Below are 18,962 nucleotides of genomic sequence, written 5' to 3'. Positions count from 1 at the left end.
TCGCGCCAAGCCCCACCAAGACATTTCTAAAATCCTGATGCATTGAAACCCAGTTTTTGGATAAAAGTGCCTTCAGACCACGTACCTAAGTGTAGATCTGTGGTTCCCAACAGATTTTTGGTCATGCCCAACCAAGACATTTCTAAAATACTGATGCATTGAAATCCAGTTTCAGGATAAAAGTGCCTTCAGACCACGTACCTAAGTGTAAATCACTGGTTCCCAACCGATTTCGTGCCATGCCCCATCAATACATTTCTAAAATCCTGAAGCATTGAAACCCAGTTTCTGGATAAAAGTGCCTTCAAACCACATACTTAAATTCAGATCAGTAGTTCCCAACCGAAATCAGGCCATGCCTCACCTAGGCATTTCTAAAATTCTGATGCATCGAAAAAGAGTTTCTGGATAAAAGTGCCTTCAGACCACGTACCCAGGTGTAAATCAGAGGTTCCCAACCGATTTTGGGCCATGCCCCACCAAGAAATTTCTAAAATCCTGATGCATTGAAACCCAGTTTCTGGATAAAAGTGCCTTCAGACCACGTATTTAAGTGTAGACCAGTAGTTCACAACCGATTTCAGGCCATGCCTCACCTAGGTATTTCTAAAATCGTGATTGAAACCCAGTTTTTGGATAAAAGTGCCTTCAGACCACGTATTTAAGTGTAAATCTGTGGTTCCCAACAGATATCGGGCCATGCTCCACCAAGAAATTTCTAAAATCGTGATGCATTGAAACCCATTTTCAGGATAAAAGTGCCTTCAGACCACGTACCTAAGTGTAGATCTGTGGTTCCCAACTGATTTCGGGCCATGCCCTACCAAGACATTTCTAAAATCCTAAAGCATTGAAATCCAGTTTCAGGATAGAAGTGTCTTCAGACCACGTACCTAAATGTAGATCTGTGGTTCCAAACAAATATCGGGCCATGCCCCACCAAGACATTTCTAAAATCCTGATGCATTAAAACCCAGTTTCTGGATAATAGTGCCTTCAGACCACATACTTAAGTGTAGATCAGTAGGTCCCAACCGATTTCACACCATGCCTCACCTAGGCATTTCTAAAATGCTGATAAATTGAAACCCAGTTTTTGGATAAAAGTGCCTTCGGACCACGTACCTAAGTGTAGATCTGTGGTACCTAACCGATTTAGGGCCATACCCCACCAAGACATTTCTAAAATCCTGATGCGTTGAAACCCAGTTTCTGGATAAAAGTGCCTTCAGACCACGTACCTAAGGGTAAATCACTGGTTCCCAACCGATTTCGGGCCATGCACCCCCAAGACATTTCTAAAATCCTGATGCATTGAAACCCAGTTTCTGGATAAAACTGCCTTCAGACCACGTACCCAAGTGTAAATCAGTGGTTCCCAACCGATTTCGGGCCATGCTCCACGAAGACATTTCTAAAATCCTGATGGATTGAAACCCAGTTTCTGGACAAAAGTGCCTTCAGACCAAATACTTAAAGTGTAGATCAGTAGTTCACAACCGATTTCGCGCCAAGCCTCACAGAGACATTTCTAAAATCCTGATGCATTGAAACCTAGTTTTTGGATAAAAGTGCCTTCAGACCACGTACCTAAGTGTAGATCTGTGGTTCCCAACAGATTTTTGGTCATGCCCAACCAAGACATTTCTAAAATTCTTATGCATTGAAATCCAGTTTCAGGATAAAAGTGCCTTCAGACCACGTACCTAAGTGTAAATCACTGGTTCCCAACCGATTTCGTACCATACCCCATCAAGACATTTCTAAAATCCTGATGTACTGAAACCCAGTTTCTGGATAAAAGTGCCTTCAAACCACATGCTTAAATGCAGATTAGTAGTTCCCAACCGAAATCAGGCCATGCCTCACCTAGGCATTTCTAAAATCCTGATGCATTAAAAAAGAGTTTCTGGATAAAAGTGCCTTCAGACCACGTACCTGACTGTAGATCAGTGGTTCCGTACTGATTTTTGGCCATACCCCTCCAAGACATTTCTAAAATCCTGATGCATTGAAACCCAGTTTCTGGATAAAAGTGCCTTCAGACCACGTACCCAAGTGTAAATCAGTGGTTCCCAACCGATTTCGGGCCATGCCCAACCAAGACATTTTCAAAATCCTGATGCATTGAAACCCTGTTTCTGGATAAAAGTGCCTTCAGATTACATACTTAAGTGTAGATCAGTAGTGCACAACCGATTTCAGGCCATGCCTCACCTAAGTATTTCTTTAAATCTTGATGCATTGAATCCCAGTTTCAGTATAAAAGTGCCTTCAGACCACGTACCTAAGTGTAGATCTGTGGTTCCCAACCGATTTAGCGCCATACCCCACCAAGACATTTCTAAAATCCTGATGCATTGAAAACCAGTTTCAGGATAAAAGTGCCTTCAGACCACGTACTTAAGTGTAAATCAGTGGTTCCCAACCGATTTCGGGCCATCCCCCACCAAGATATTTCCAAAATCCTGATGCATTGAAACCCAGTTTCTGGATAAAAGTGCCTTCAGATCACATACTTAAGTGTAAATCAGTGGTTCCCAACCGATTTCGGGCCATGCCCCACCAAGATATTTCCAAAATCCTGATGCATTGAAACCCAGTTTCAGGATAAAACTGCCTTCAGACCACGTACCTAAGTGTATATCTGTGGTTCCCAACAGATTTCGCGCCATGCCCCACCAAGAGATTTTTAAAATCCTGATGCATTGAAACCCAGTTTCAGGATAAAAGTGCCTTCAGACCACGTACTTAAGTGTAGATCTGTGGTTCCAAACCGATTTTTGGCCATGCCCCACCAAGACATTTCTAAAATCCTTATGCATTGAAATCCATTTTCTGGATAAAAGTGCCTTCAGACCACGTACCTAAGTGTAGATCTGTGGTTCCCGACAGATTTTTGGCCATGCCCTACCAAGACATTTCTAAAATCCTTATGCATTGAAATCCAGTTTCAGGATAAAAGTGCCTTCAGACCACGTACCTAAGTGTAAATCACTGGTTCCCAACCGATTTCGTGCCATGCCCCATCAAGACATTTCTAAAATCCTAATGCATTGAAACTCAGTTTCTGGATAAAAGTGCCTTCAAACCACATACTTAAATGCAGATCAGTAGTTCCCAACCGAAATCAGGGCATGCCTCAACTAGGCATTTCTAAAATTCTAATGCATTGAAAAAGAGTTCCTGGATAAAAGTGCCTTCAGACCACGTACCTGACTGTAGATCAGTGGTTCCCAACCAATTTTTGGCCATGCCCCTCCAAGACATTTCTAAAAATCCTGTTGCATTGAAACCCAATTTTTGCATAAAAGTGCATTCAGACCACGTACCCAAGTGTAAATCAGTGGTTCCCAACCGATTTCGAGCCATGCCCAACCAAGACATTTTCAAAATCCTGAAGCATTGAAACCCTGTTTCTGGATAAAAGTGCCTTCAGATTACATACTTAAGTGTAGATCAGTAGTTCACAACCGATTTCAGGCCATGCCCCACCAAGACATTTCTAAAATCCTGATGCATTGAAAACCAGTTTCAGGATGAAAGTGCCTTCAGACCACATACATAAGTGTAGATCAGTAGTTCACAACCGATTTCAGGCCATGCCTCGCCTAGGTATTTCTAAAATCTTGATGCATTGAAACCCAGTTTTTGGATTAAAGTAATTTCAGACCACGTACATTTCTAAAATTCCTGTTGCATTGAAACCCAGTTTTTGGATAAAAGTGCCTTCAGACCACGTACCTAAGTGTAGATCTGTGGTTCCCAACAGATTTCGGGTCATGCCCAACCAAGACATTTCTAAAATTCTGATGCATTGAATCCCAGTTTCAGGATAAAAGTGCCTTCAGACCACATACCTAAGTGTAGATCTGTGGTTCCCAACCGATTTCGCGCCATGCCCCACCAAGACATTTCTAAAATCCCGATGCATTGAAAACCAGTTTCAGGATGAAAGTGCCTTCAGACCACATACATAAGTGTAGATTAGTAGTTCACAACCGATTTCAGGCCATGCCTCGCCTAGGTATTTCTAAAATCTTGATGCATTGAAACCCAGTTTTTGGATTAAAGTAATTTCAGACCACGTACCTAAGTGTATATCTGTGGTTCCCAACAGATTTCGGGCCATGCCCCACCAAGACATTTCTAAAATTCTGATACATTGATCCCAGTTTCAGGATAAAACTGCCTTCAGATCACGTACCTAAGTGTAGATCTGTGGTTCCCAACCGATTTCGCGCCATGCCCCACCAAGACATTTTTAAAATCCTTATGCATTGAAATCCAGTTTCTGGATAAAAGTGCCTTCAGACCACGTACCTAAGTGTAGATCTGTGGTTCCCAACTGATTTTGGGCCATACCCTACCAAGACATTTCTAAAATCCTGATGAATTGAAAAAGAGTTTCTGGATAAAAGTGCCTTCAGACCACGTACTTAAGTGTAGATCTGTGGTTCCCAACCGATTTTTTGCCATGCCCCAACAAGACATTTCTAAAATCCTTATGCATTGAAATCCAGTTTCTGGATAAAAGTGCCTTCAAACCACATACTTAAATGTAGATCTCAAAGAAGTTACCTGCTCTTTGATACTTTGCCAAGTGGCTATCAGCTAGTCAACAAAGGCAAACATTTCACCTACCTTCATAACCATGATTGTGCTAGATCAAAACTTGATCATATTATAGCTTCCGACAGATTGCTCATGATTCCTCTTGCCAGTGTTTTGGACGATAAAATTTAGGATGGTCACCTGCTTTTAACTTGTGATTATTGTTTTTTTTTAAACTTTTCCACAAAACACATTTTTTAAAGAAAAGTAAAGAGCTCAATTAAACCAAAATGAGCAAAAATAAAGTCCAATAATCTTACAAGTGCAAAACTATCACAAATCACCATCAATAAATAAATGAAGCCAAAAAAGAACAGAAATTACAATAAATAATTAAGTAAAACTCAAAAAAGGGCAAAAATTAACATGAGTAGGGATGACAACACCCACGCCTTCTCATGATCAGAACATGATTTGCACTTTACTGAAAAGAAAATACATTTTAATTGTTTTCACTTTTTTTACTTTATTAATTAAAAAATTACTAAAACTTTAAGGAACAAATAACAATATATGTATATTAAACTGACAATTCCATGGTTATTTGTTGATTTTTTTGTTTTTTAGTAAAAATTCAGTTTATCAATGCTAGAAATAATTAACACATCTAGAAACAGTTTTTTTTTATTTGCTATTAAAAGTTCCAGGGTAAACTGTCTATCCAGGTTATTGGCAAATATCCATGTAGAACACCTTGAAAATGAGGCTTTAAATTCATATTTTTTTAAAACATATCTAATAGAGATGTTACATGTATGATGTAATATCACTTTGGAATTATGGGGAAGATAAACTTAGGGGTCTTTTAGATTACCTTAATGCATATGACAGAAATTCACAGTTTACCCTAGAAATGTCAATTAAAAAAAAACATTTCTAGATGCACTAATTATTATACTATATGTAGGTAGCATATAATTACATTAGGTAACATTGATAAACTGGATTTTACTCTTTATAGAAACCAATGCAAAACAATAGATATCTTCATTTTAAATCAAATCACCCCTCCCAAGTTAAAAGAACTGTTGTAACTTCTCTCTCAATTGTGCCCAAAACATTTGCTCTGAATCTCATGTCAGGAGAACTAAATTTTATCAGAAACATATTGTTTGGAAACAGATATCCCATTGTCCTTATTCATAATACAATTAGTCATAGATTAAAAAAGACACTCCCATAAAATCAAAGGCCTTTTACCATGTGAGGCTCCCAATAAGCCATCAAATATAATTTATCTTCCATGTATCCCAGAAATCACAACAAATTAAAAAAAAAAAAGTTTGCACACAAAATAATATGTATGTAGTATTTACTAATAATTTTAAAATAATGAATTTCCTAAACTCTGGTAAAGATAAAAACCCAAGTTGCATGCCAAAGAGGGGTTTATCAAATACCATGTGACAGCAGCAATCACTATCTTGGTGGAACCCATCGGAATTTAGAAAAATGCCTACATAAGAATAAAGATGACATAAACAAAGCTTTATATTCTAATAGTGCTAATGTTTCTTTTTATTCAGCTTTAAGCAGCCATGTTTTTGATATCCCTAGCTATACAATACTTTTTGAAAAATCTCTCTCTCATTAGCAATGACTTGGGCATAAAACAAATTGTTCAGGAAAAGAGGGTTCATTGGATTGGAAACCAAAAGTTCTAGTGCCCTTTTTAAGAGTCAAAGTGATTGGAGGACAGCTAAGCACACACATATAAAATTTTCTGAAAATTAATCTAACAGAAATTTTGAGAAGGCCATTTTATTCAAAATAGTCCAAAGATCATATAACAAGGCTTTTGGGGTTGAAACAAACCCCCCAGAGCCTGAGTTGTAAGTTAAGCCCCAAGGGCATTTAAGGTTTATATGGAAGGGATAGTTGTATAAGCTTTAGAGGAGGGTCATTTGACTGAAAATTGGAAGTTCTAGTTCCCTCTTAAAAGTCAAAAGTGATGGAGGACAACTACCCCCCAACTATCCCTCTTTTCACCAAACGCATGCAATTGAAATTGTGAGATAGCCATTTTGTTAAAAGTCCAAAGAACATATAACAATGCCTCCAGGGTTGACACAACTCCCCAGAGCCCTGGGGCAAGAGTTGTAAGTAATCCCCTGGGGGCATATAAAGTTTTTTATGGAATGAGTGGTCATAGAAACTTCAGATGGGGCTCAGTTATACTGTTATACATTATACTTCAGTCATAAGTTATACTGCCCTTTTTAAGAGACAAAAGTGATTTGAAAGCAACCATACCCCCTCTCCATGTCCACCATTTCCCCAAACACATCCAATCAAAACTTTGAGAGAGCAATTTTGTTCAGCTAATTGGAGGGTCCAGAAATTGTATCTTTGAGGATGACAACCCCCTACAGTCCTCAGGGCAAGGGTATTAAGTTATGCCCTGGGGACATATAAGGTGTTTATAGAAAAGATGGTCATATATACTTTTGAGGGGGCTCATTTGATTATTAATCATAGGTTCTAGTGCCCTTTTTAAGAGTCAAAGTGATCAGATGGCAGCTACCTCCCCCCCACGCGTCGTTTTTTCCCAATTGCATCCGATGGAAATTTTGAGATATCCATTTTATTCAAAATATTCCCTAGATAATATAAAAAGGCGTTTGAGGTTGATACAAACCATCATGGTAAGACTGTTGCAAAAAAACAAATTTGTGGGAATTTTGCAAATTAGCCTGGAACCCAAAAATGGTGCTGGATCAAAATGAAAACTGCACCATTGGGATCACCAGAGCTGAAAACTTCATTCAAGAAATTACAGTGTCAATCTAAAGCAACAAGGAAAATCCCTTTTTCACATGGGGTTCAGTGATGTGTCTCCTTTTTGCTTTCTTTTTGTTACCAAATGGGGGCTGAAACATCACAGAGAGATGTTTAAGGGCTCACTTGCAAGGAAATTGCTATATCTAGCTTTTTTGTAAGTATTAAAAACATGGTATTAGTAAAGAATACAATTTCTGACAAAAACTGCATCTTTCATATTCTAGATGATGTTATATCTTAGTGACTCAGCTGCCTGATTCCCTAGAATTTGTTCTTTACTAGATCCAGCAAATAAAAAGCTGATAGCTTTTTCCCTGTGTGTTATTGATATTTTACAAAAGAATATTCTTATTTGCTAATGCACCCCTATTATGGCTCCAAAAATTGGGAGGTCATACAAATAGCTTTTAGCTAATTCTGAACAGATTATTCTGTCCAGATACTCTCCCCTATAACTATACTTAATGGTTTATGGTACCTCTGACTTGATAAAATTTTGACTAAAAATAAACATAGTAAATTACCTATCACACTTATTGTTATACAATAATTTACTGAAATTTTCCCCTTATTACCCTTTGTTATATTGAAACATACTCTGAAAGTTTGATCTTAATACCTCAGCTGTGTTGAGGTACTTTTGATTTGGCATTTTACTACAAGCATGCACACAGTGGGTTTTGATTTTGTGGTTTCACTATGGGCATCAGTTGTTTTAGTCTGTTTCTTAATTCTCTAATTCTGTATACTCCTTGTGCTAAAATATGTTCTTATAGGCAAGTGATATGAGCTCTGTGTCCCAAAAAACCTCACAATCTATGTCTTATTGGAAAAGCCTCAAACTCAAAGCCAAATAATCAATCATACTTAGAGACATATCTGAAAAACAAGTAACATATGCCCCAATTGTTTAACATGAACTATAATCCTACCATTAAAAATAACTAAATTCTTGTTCATGCAAAAATTATTTAGGGCAAGTATCTGTCACCATTAGGGAGTGGGGAGCATTTTCATGGTAGGGTTCATTATGTTTTTAAAGAGTATTGACTGGAAAATTGACTAGTATTTGGCTGCTCTTTTTTTGTTATAGAATTCCCCCAGAAGAGGGAATAAACTAAATTTAAGCTGTTACACAGATTAATAGTCCAGTAAAAGTACAGAGAAAAGTGGGTTGACCCAGACAAAATTGCAAAAAAAGGTTTTTTTTACACCAAAATGCTCAGAAAAAATTGCTGAACAACATATCCAAAATCCACTACAATCGCCTGCCGGGAAAACCTCCTGGGGCTGCTTAAAGAGGGTGGAAGGGGGTAAAAAAATAGGTTTTTTCATTTGTGACATTTAGGAAGCTTTTTTTGCACTAAAATGTTCAGAAAAAATCCCTGAGCAACATATCCAAAATCCCCCGCCGGGAAAACCTTCTGGGGCTGCTTAAAAGGAGTGGAAGGGGGCAAAAAAGTAGATTTTTTTCATTTTTGACATTTAGGAAGCTTTTTTTACACTGAAATGTTCAGAAAAAATTGCTGGACAACATATCCAAAATCTGCTAAAATTGCCTCTGTGAAAACCTTCTGGGTCTGCTTAAAGGGGGTGGAAGGGGGCAAAAAAAATTAGTTTTTTTTTCAGTTTCGACATTTAGGAAGCTTTTTTTACACTAAAATGTTCAGAAAAAATCTCTGAACAAAATATCCAAAATCCGCTAAAATAACCCACCGGGAAAACCTTCTGGGGCTGCTTAAAGGGGGTGAAAAATCCTTTTTTCGATTTATGTTATTTTGGTACATTCAGAGACTTGATTCTGGTATAAATCAATTTGCTGAAACCAAAAATTATATCACTTTTATTGTAACACTTCTCTAACTTATATTAACCTACAAAAAATTAGATTTTAATAACTCCATTGCCAAAATAAAGGAAGTGGCTTTTCTTCCAAAGTTTTACAGGAAGATCAGATCAATGGACGCCTGAAATACTTTGATGAACCTGTGAAAAGCAATACACAAAAATCTCAAACTTAAAGGAGCAGAGAAGTACCTTACTCTTTTTTGCTTTGCCAGTTGTTGGGAGCCTGGCTATCTGATGAGAATCAAACTTGTGAAAACTAGACTTTAGAAAAAAAGAGACTAAGAATAGACACATAGAAACTTGAATATTCTAGTCTATACAGCCGATTAAAGACTAGGTACAGTTAGGTTCTGCAAAACACAGGTTGCAAAACTTACATCAAGTATGTCACCACAAGATTTGGAAAAGCTTTGGTAGTTTTTGATGGATATGACAATGGTCCTTCAACAAAAGGTATGGCTCACCTCAAAGTTCCAGGGATAAACAGTGCCCAGTGGTAGAATTCACTGGTACAACAAGGGTAACAAGAAAGAAGGAAAAGTTCTTGCAAAACTGCACAAAGAAGCAGCAGATAATTCTAGCAATAGGAGAAAAATTGTCCTCAGCAGGTTGTTCAGTACAACATGCCTCTGCTGACGTGGATGTCCTGATTGCAACCACAGCCATTCATACTGCAAGAACTCAGTTGATATGTCTCATTGGCAACAACACTGACCTCCTTATCCTTCTCTTTTATCATGTCCCTGCCACCCACAAAGGCCTGTATTTCAGATCCAAGACAAAAGCTTCAAACAAACATAAGCTATGGAATATTTGCTCCATTAAAGAAAAACTAAGGGACATATGTGGTGCAATTCTATTTCTGCATGCGTTCCTAGGGTGTGACACCACTTTGAGATTACAAGAAATTGGTAAATCTATTGGACTGTCATTGTACCAGTCCAATCCGTCTTTCCGTGAGGCCACTAAGGTCTTTATGGCTCAAAGGCTACAAAAGACAAGCTTGTTGTAGCTGGTGAACAAGCTATTTTGAGAATTTATAAAGGAAAGCCTGAAGAAACTATCATGTCCTTGAGACATCATCTGTTCTTGGCCAAGCTTGCTTCCTCTCCTGCATTTGTCTGCCCTGATTGGATGCCTTTCACACCCTCAGCTGCAAAGTTCCATTCTTTTCACATGTATTTTCAGGTAATAGAATGGAAAAGCAAGGCTGCTGCAATGAAACTAGAGAACTGGGGATGGCGACTCTCTGCTGATAGTTACATCCCAGTAATGATGGAGAAGAAACCAGCTCCCCAAAGTCTTCTTCAAATTATCCACTGCAAATGTAAATCAGGTTGCAATACAGTCAGATGCACTTGCTGTAAGAATGGCATGCCCTGCACACTTGCTTGCAGAGAGTGCATGGGAACAAGCTGTAATAACTCTGAACCCACATCTCTAGAAGAATAAGAATTTTAGTGTTTTGCAATAATGGTGGCTGTGCTCTGTTTTAGTGCTCATTAATGAAATGATGATTATCAAAACTGTGATTTATATATAGACATGTTAATGTTTTTGTTTTCCAACTGTAAAAGAAGCTGATAATAAGAATGATTTTTCAAGTTTCTATGTGTCTATGCCTATAGTTTCCCTTTTTCTGCAGTCCAGTCTTCACATGGTTGATTCTCATTGGATAACCAGGTTTCCAATGATTAGCAAAGCAAAAGAGTGGGGTACTTCTCTGCTCCTTTAAATTGCCTTTTGAGATTTTCTTGTGTTGCTGTTTGAAGTATTTTAGGCTTCCATTGATCTGATCTTTCTAACACTTTGGAAGAAAAGCTATTTCCTTTATTTTTGCAATGGAGTTATTAAATTCTTTTTTTTTGTAGTTTAATATAAGGTACAGATGTGTTACAATAAAAGTAACATCATTTCTGGTTTCAGCCAGTTGATTTATACGAGAATCAAGTCCCCAAACATATAAAAAGTTTTTCACCCCCTTTAAGCGGCCCCAGAAGGTTTTCTCAGTGGGCAATTTTAGTGGATTTTGGATATATTGTTCAGTGATTTTTTTCTGAACATTTTAGTGTAAAAAAGCTTCCTAAATGTCAAAAATGAAAAAAACCTGTTTTTTGCCCCCTTTCACCCCCTTTAAGTAGCCCCAGAAGGTTTTCCTGGCAGACAATTTTAGCAGATTTTGGATATGTTGTCCAGCAATTTTTTTTTTAACATTTTAGTGCAAAAAAAGCTTCCTAAATGCCAAAAATGAAAAAACCTATTTTTTCACCCCCTTTAAGCAGCCCCATAAGGTTTTCCTGATGGGCAATTTTAGTGGATTTTGGATATGTTGTTAAGCAATTTTTTCTGAACATTTTGGTGTAAAAAAAACCTTTTGTTGCAAATTTGTCCTGGTCAAACTGTGCTTTTACTGGACTATAATTCAATGTACATTTTGCTTAAGATAAATCCAAACCCACTGTTAACAAGAGCAGATTGAACATTTTACAGTTGATATAAATTCAAGTTGAATGTACAAATTTTCTGTTGTTGCAACACACAATTCTCAATTCAAGTGAGGTGTTTTTTCAAGTTTTTGTTACTTTTGAACAATTGGGACAAAAACAATTCTTGGGGGGGGGGAGCCAGGTAGTCTGATAACTATTGGCAAATTTTGAGTTTTTCTATTACTTGGCTAGGTATCAGGTGAACATACCTGTAGATGCATCTTTTTATGCTCTTTTCAAATACACAAATTGCTTCCTTTACAAATCCCAAAATGTCATCAGAATGTCTGAAAACAATTATAAATACTTACTTATTTTATTCATAAAAGTGTATTACTTTACTTCATTTGTTCTGCCTGGTATTTATGCTCTTTTCAAATACACAAATTGCTTCCTTTACAAATCCCAAAATGTCATCAGAATGTCTGAAAACAATTATAAATACTTACTTATTTTATTCATAAAAGTGTATTACTTTACTTCATTTGTTCTGCCTGGTATTGATGGACCATTGTGTACATGGGCACCCATAAGCTGAATTCCAGGGGGGGGGCAAACCTTGTCTAATTGGCACTTTTAATGCTATATGATAGAAATCTCAGAACAAAAATATAAAAATAAGGCAGCATCATTCAGCCAGGGGGGCTGGGGCCCCCCCCCCCTTATGGGCATACATGATTGTGTAGCTACTAGCATGTTCAATTTCTTAAGAAACATTGTGAACCACTTGATTTTCCCATTTTTATATATTGCTCTTACTCTATCCTACTCATTGTCTTCCATATCAGAGTTAACCAGCTAGCTCACAATCTTCCTTAGGCTATAGACAAAAATATTTTGAGGTTTTGACCACACCTGAGGTTCCCAAAAAGAACAACTAAGCAGCTTATTTACTACTGGCAAACAATAAGGAACAAGGAATCACTTTAATGGCTCAAAATTAAATTTGTTTAAGCAGCATTCACAAGCATGTCTAGCTGGAATCCCATGTCTAGACATGTGTCTAGCCAGAATTCACTGTCTAGGCAATGACCATTCACAAGTAAAATTTGGTGCTTAGCTAAAGCTACAAATTTAGTTTCAAATTGTCATTTATAGCCAATCAAGAGAGCTTATTTGGGCAAAACTTTTAAAATTGTAATCCCTATTTTTACTGTCACAAGATAATGGATGAGATAAGTGGAGCAGTTGCTTTAGTGTGCTTCACTATTATGCCTGGGGGTTCATATTCGCCTGAAATGAAAAAACAATTAATGAGAAAACAAAAATAAAATTTCAGTTTAAAAATGTAAACAAAAATGATGAAAATAGTGGAACTTGACACACTCTGATTGGCTGCAATCGAAAATCCTAGACATTCAGTTCTAGAGTCTAGAACTCAATGTCTAGCCAAGCACCTTGTCTAGCATGTTTAGATAAGTGCCAAATTTTACTTGTGAATGGTTATTGTCTAGACATTGAATTCTGGCTAGACACATGTCTAGACATGGGATTCTAGCTAGACATACTTGTAAACACTGCTTTAGGAAACAATTAGTAGCCTCAGATTAAAAAAGATCATAAAAAGATGCATTGATTGGTGTGTTCACATTTTACTTAGCTTAGTAACAGAAAAAATAAAATTGTTGACCCATCTTTTAAAACAATCTTCTAAAACTTACAAATAAGGAAAAAGCAGGGATAGTAGCTTAAAACACCTTCCTGGGGTAATTATTAGGCCCTGGAATCTTTCTACTTACCTAGCTCAACCAATTTAAAAGAGAACAAAATATCCCTCATCTAGTCTAGAAAAAGGCTGGTGTCAATGCACAGTTAGGGTTGATGAGAAGGAAGCACTATAATAGTCTAAAAGAACTTTACATAGGCTATATCATTTCCAATGGCTTCACCTTACTTTACCCCTCCCCCATAATGTGCAAATATATAGCAAAAATTATATATTTTCTGTGCAATTTTTCAGGTCACTTTTCTTTCAACTTAGTACCATTAAATTAAATCAACAGGCTATTGACAATAAAAAAACAACACAGAAAATGCATGAAAAATACATGGCCTATGCCTTTTCTTCTCCACAGTCTTAATTGTAAATTGATACCAAAAGGTTTATTTTACAACTGGAAGGAACAAATTCAGGCAAGAACCTGCAAAGCCGTCCAGGCTATAAGAAATCTTACAAAGACATGTTTGTCATGAAACGATAACGGCTTTCTTAAGCAGTATGCAGTCCATATCGCCAAAACAATGGCAGCAATAACCCATATAACAAACTCAGTTGTTATTAAATCAAAAACAAACTTCATGTTATAAATTTAGTACTCAAAATTGACGATTGCCAACAAAATTTTCGACTCAGTCTTCACAGAGACGAAAAACGAATAAGCCAAAATCCTAATTGTAAGAATTGCTGTGCACTTTCTAGAGTTAGTATTTTTAAATATTCCTGTCCAAATCACATGAAATGAAATTTATTTTCTTTCTTTTTAGTTCATGGTAAATGTCATTCCAAGACATTAATTTGTAATTTGGCTCATAGAAAGCATATTTACAGCAACCATTTATTTGTTTTTAAAACACTACTACTACTAACTACTTATCACAGCAAACCGCCTGAGGCCAATACAGCTACGTGCGCTCCTCCCCCATCTCAGCCTATCTAAAGCCTCCCTCTTTAAACCCTTCCAGGAAACTCCCATTCCCCTTCAATTTATTTCAACGACATCCTCACACCTTAATTGAGGACAACCTGCTTTTTGTTCAGCCCTAGGCGATTGGCCGAAATGCACAATCTTTGGCCATCTTGCATCCTTCATCCACAGAAAGTGCCCTATCCATCTCAATCTTTCTCACATTATAGCCCTACAAAGTGGAATTGAACCACACCTTTCGTAGAGCCTACTGTTTGAAATTCGGTCAGTCAGTCGGGTACCCAAAACAATCCGTAAGCAATTTCTCTGGAAAACATCTAGCAAATCTTCCACCGTTTTTCAGAGCAACCATGCTTGAGAATCATATTTGACTATTGTCATCACTGTAGCTTCCAATGTTCTAATCTTCGGTCAAAGAATTATCTTCCTATTCTTCCAAACTTTTTTCAACTGTGAGAAAACATCCTGGGCCTTGGCTACACTACTTTTAAAAATCTTCCCTGCACTCACCGTATTTATTTACAATACTACCAAGGTTAGTGATGCTGTCCACTTGATTGATCTTTCGTTACCCTACGGCAGCTTTTCATCTTCACTTATTCCTGGTTTTAGCGAATCTAGTCTTCTTAACATTAATTTTGAAACCTATTCTAAAACCCCGCACTCACAAAACCTCTAAAAGCTCACTCATTTTGCTCCCACTTTCATTTAGGATACTTAAATCATCAGTATAATCTGAGTCAAGGAAATTTTTACTTCCCCATTGAATTCCGTGTTCTCCCATTGCCTTTGCTTTTCTCCTTAAGCCAAAGTACATACAAATTATTCATGTAAAAGGGGATAAAACACAACCCTGCTTAACTCCTGATGTAATACAACACCAGCTACTAACCTCATTTCTTACCTTAACCGTAGCAATATTATTTTTGTTTATAACACTAATCACTTCAATGTATTTGTCTGGTATGCCACACAAGTGTAAGCCCTCTACTAAGGCTCTTCTATCGGCAGAATCAAACGCTTGCTCATAACAAATAAAACTGAGAACCAAAGGTGTTTGGTGACTCAAGCACTTCTCATTGGTTTGCAGGAGCGATTACACCATGAGATTTAAAACGTGCACGTTTTTTTTTGTTGCTTTTTTGTGAGAATAGAAAATTCACGTGCGTAATTTTTATTTTATAAGGTATTTTAAGGTCGGAACGTCGTTTTTTATTCCCCTTAATTAACGATAATGGTATGCTCAAAATGAACGCTAACGTGGATTTACTTCCTTATGTGGGAACATATCATTCTAAAAGTAGTTCTAATAATCCTATGGAGAACGTGGAATTTTGCTATTAAGATGAAGATTGATGGCTAGATTAATTGCTAACTATTAAAATGGTTTCCATGTACTTTTAGAATCAGTTTTTGATGGTTTGCCTGCAAGCCACTCTTAGTCGCTTCAGAAATATTTTGATATAGTAATTGTGAATGTGCAACCGGTAGTAACTACTTTTATAAGTAATCCATTATAAACTGTTTGTTTTGACATGCTTATCTAGAAAAAAATTAGGCCAGGAATATTTACCAAAAATTTTAGCCCGTGATCGGTTGACACTTGAAAATAAACTTAGAGCGGAAACAGCCTCAAGAAGGCCATTCCTAAAATCCTGCGATATTTCCTTCATCGTGAAAATTTTTATTCCGAAGAGTAATGGAATTTACTCGTTGTTGATGATGCTATGATTAGTTTAAAAAATAAAACAAAAGTGTCAGAATACTGAGTTCAGTTTTGTATTATGATTAATGTCGATTTTGTTTAAGATTGGTATACTTTTGATGACTCAAAATACATATTTAATGATAAATGGAAAGATCCTCTAGATAGGTTTTAATCAAAAAATTCTATTTTATTTCCCAATGTAAACAATACTTGTTTGTTAGTTTGTTCTAAATTCCTGGTCAACCCTCTTAAAACCGTAGGCGGGTGTGCCTTGTTTGTCTCTCATTGCAGGCAATCTAACGGTCTTATGTCAATTTTAAATTCTTGGTCAACATGCCTAAGACTCTAGGCAGGCATGCCTTTCCAAAAACTAACAAACACGCATGTGTCCAATAAGAGAGTCATGCTTACTCCCGCCATTTACCCGTGCCCCAGCCATTTAAACATTGGCCTGGACCATCTGTCTTGGCTTTTCTCTTTCTACAACTAGCCATGTCTTGATGCAACCTTCTGCAAAATACTTGATAACTTCAATTCAAAATCAACGGACCCCAGTATAGTTTATAGTTTGTAGTTCTACACTTTGTAGTTTTTGAATTGAAGTTATCAAGTATTTTGCAATAGGTTGCATCAAGACATGGCTAATTTTAGAAAGAGAAAAGCCAAGACAGATAATCCAGGCAAATGTTTAAATGGCTGGGGCACGGGTAAATAGCGGGTATTTATGTAAATAGGGTATTTACTGAAGCTAATACACAGTGACTAAGAGCTTTAAGACAGTATCCACCTTCCAGAATCAAAGCTACTTTATTGTCACTCATTTTCATTAATTTTTGGCATAAGAACGCAAAACATTGAGGTGTAACCTGCATCTGTCCTTTGGGATCACCTAATGCAGAGTCAAAACCAGCTGATACTACAATGAGTTCGGGTCTGAACTACTTTGCTATTGGCTCGAGTATTTCGTCAAATATATGAATATAGTCAAGATCTCCACAATCTACACTGTTTAATGGAATATTGATGCTAAATCCAGTACCTTCTCCCTTACCAATATAGTCGTAATTAGACTCTCTCAGATGTGGCCAAAATTTTGCATTTTCATATCTGTGAATTGAAAAATATAGAACCCTTGGGTCCAGTAGCGTATCCAGGGGGGCCGGAGGCCCCCCCCAAAATTTCTTTTCTTCTTTTTTTAAAGTGCCAATATAGTAAATTCCGAAATATTCACGCTTTTAAGTTATTTGCAACACCCATTCCTTTTTTCATTTCTTGTTAAATGGCTATCCATTTCTCCGGCAAGCTTATATAGTGGTTAGAAAACTTTATCATCAAACGTGCAATCGCCTCCTGTAATCAAACAAGATGTCAAGAAATTTTTCTCACTATTTAACCCTCGGAGCTATAAGCACTAGCTTCTCTGCGATGAAGGAATAGCGATAAGAAATCAGACTCTGGAATCAGACTTGTTTGCCTCTTTTTGAATTCTTGATCAGCATGCCTAAGACTCTAGGCAGGCATGCCTTTCCAAAAACTAACCTGACAAGTATGTCTCCAATAAGAGAGTCATGCATACTCCTGCCATTTACCCGTGCCCCAGCCATTTAAACATTTGCCTCTCAATTATTTGGACTATCTGTCTGGGCTTTTCTCTGTCTACAATTACCCAGCGTCTTGATCCAACCTATACAACCTATTGCAAAATACTTGATAACTTCAATTATTTCAAGCAAATTTATGGTCCTATGTCAATTTTAAATTCTTGGTCAACCTTCTTAAGACCAAAGGCGGGTGTGCCTTGTTTGCCTCTTTTTGAATTCTTGATCCGCATGCCTAAGACTCTAGGCAGGCATGCCTTTCTAAAAACTAACCTGACAAGTATGTTTCCAATAAGAGAGTCATGCATACTCCTGCCATTTACCCGTTCCCCAGCCATTTAAACATTTGCCTCTCAATTACTTGGACTATCTGTCTTGGCTTTTCTCTGTCTACAATTACCCAGCGTCTTGATGCAACCTGTGCAACCTATTGCAAAATACTTGATAACTTCAATTCAAAATCAACGGCGATAGTTCATTGAAACGGTGCTAAAATTCCAGTGGAAGCTAAGCATTGAACTGAAAGGTCGCGTGAGAGGAAAGAAAGAAAACGAAGCAACGCCAGCCCAGCATTAAGTATTTCTTAAAGCTTGCAAAAACCAGCAATGACGGTAAGGAGTTTACTATTATTCTGACAATAGTTTGTATTTAGTGGGGTTTGAAGCACGCATGTGTCACTTGTAATGAAATGCAGTTCCCAATTTAGATTGAAGACGACCAAATCTAAATTTGGAAGTCTTCTCATAACAATTTTTCTTAGATATGATCAATTAAAGGAAACAGTAAAAATGATCATTATTTGGGTGGGATCAAACTTTTTTGAAAATTAATCTTTTTCTAGAGCCCAAAATGGGATTACTAGTAGTTCATTCATTTTATATTCTATTTCTTGTGTAACTATGAGCATGGTTAATGTTGGAATACCTTCATATTCCCGTATTTCCAGAAACAAAAGTAGAATCCCGCAAAAACGGTAATTTTACCGTGTGAATTGATCATTTAGAGCCGTTTCAGAATTTTTAGCCGTGTCTCTAAAATTCAATACTTTTGAGGGGGGGGGGGGTGGACATATTTTGACCTACCAAACAAGTCATGTACGCAAATAGTTTAATTAACAAAAGTTAATTGTTTTCAGTTTTTACGAGTTTTACGAGGAAAACGAGTTTTTGCGACCATTAGTAAAATCGGGAGAAAAAATGTTCCGATTATGATTTAATTGCCAAAATTGATGTTTGTCCAGGAACAGCGAGATAAGTAATAAAATGAGTAATTTAACGATTCA

The 18,962-nt window shown here is 37.0% G+C and overlaps 1 protein-coding gene across 3 annotated transcripts in view; it reads right to left on the bottom strand.

The window, feature by feature from the left end:
- Positions 1-14,050, bottom strand: part of Kdsr (3-ketodihydrosphingosine reductase) — a 49,530-nt gene extending 35,480 nt beyond the window's left edge. The window contains exon 1 of one of the 3 annotated variants that reach the window (XM_089090221.1): positions 13,871-14,050. In XM_089090221.1, the coding sequence (XP_088946347.1) occupies positions 13,871-14,029 (159 nt within the window). In that variant the 5' untranslated portion in view covers positions 14,030-14,050. Of the gene's footprint in view, positions 1-4,644; positions 4,672-13,870 lie in introns of those variants that run through there. The other 2 variants (XM_089090222.1, XM_089090223.1) reach the window with 2 other exon arrangements.
- Positions 14,051-18,962: the final 4,912 nt, after the last annotated feature.

The sequence above is a fragment of the Artemia sp. Qi Xiang Cuo genome, chromosome 6 (assembly GCF_049724085.1).
Source record: "Artemia sp. Qi Xiang Cuo chromosome 6, ASM4972408v1, whole genome shotgun sequence".
NCBI classification, from domain to species: Eukaryota; Metazoa; Arthropoda; class Branchiopoda; order Anostraca; family Artemiidae; genus Artemia; species Artemia sp. Qi Xiang Cuo.
The sequence above is the reverse complement of the archived record's forward strand: the minus strand, read 5'-3'. Positions and strand labels throughout refer to the sequence as shown.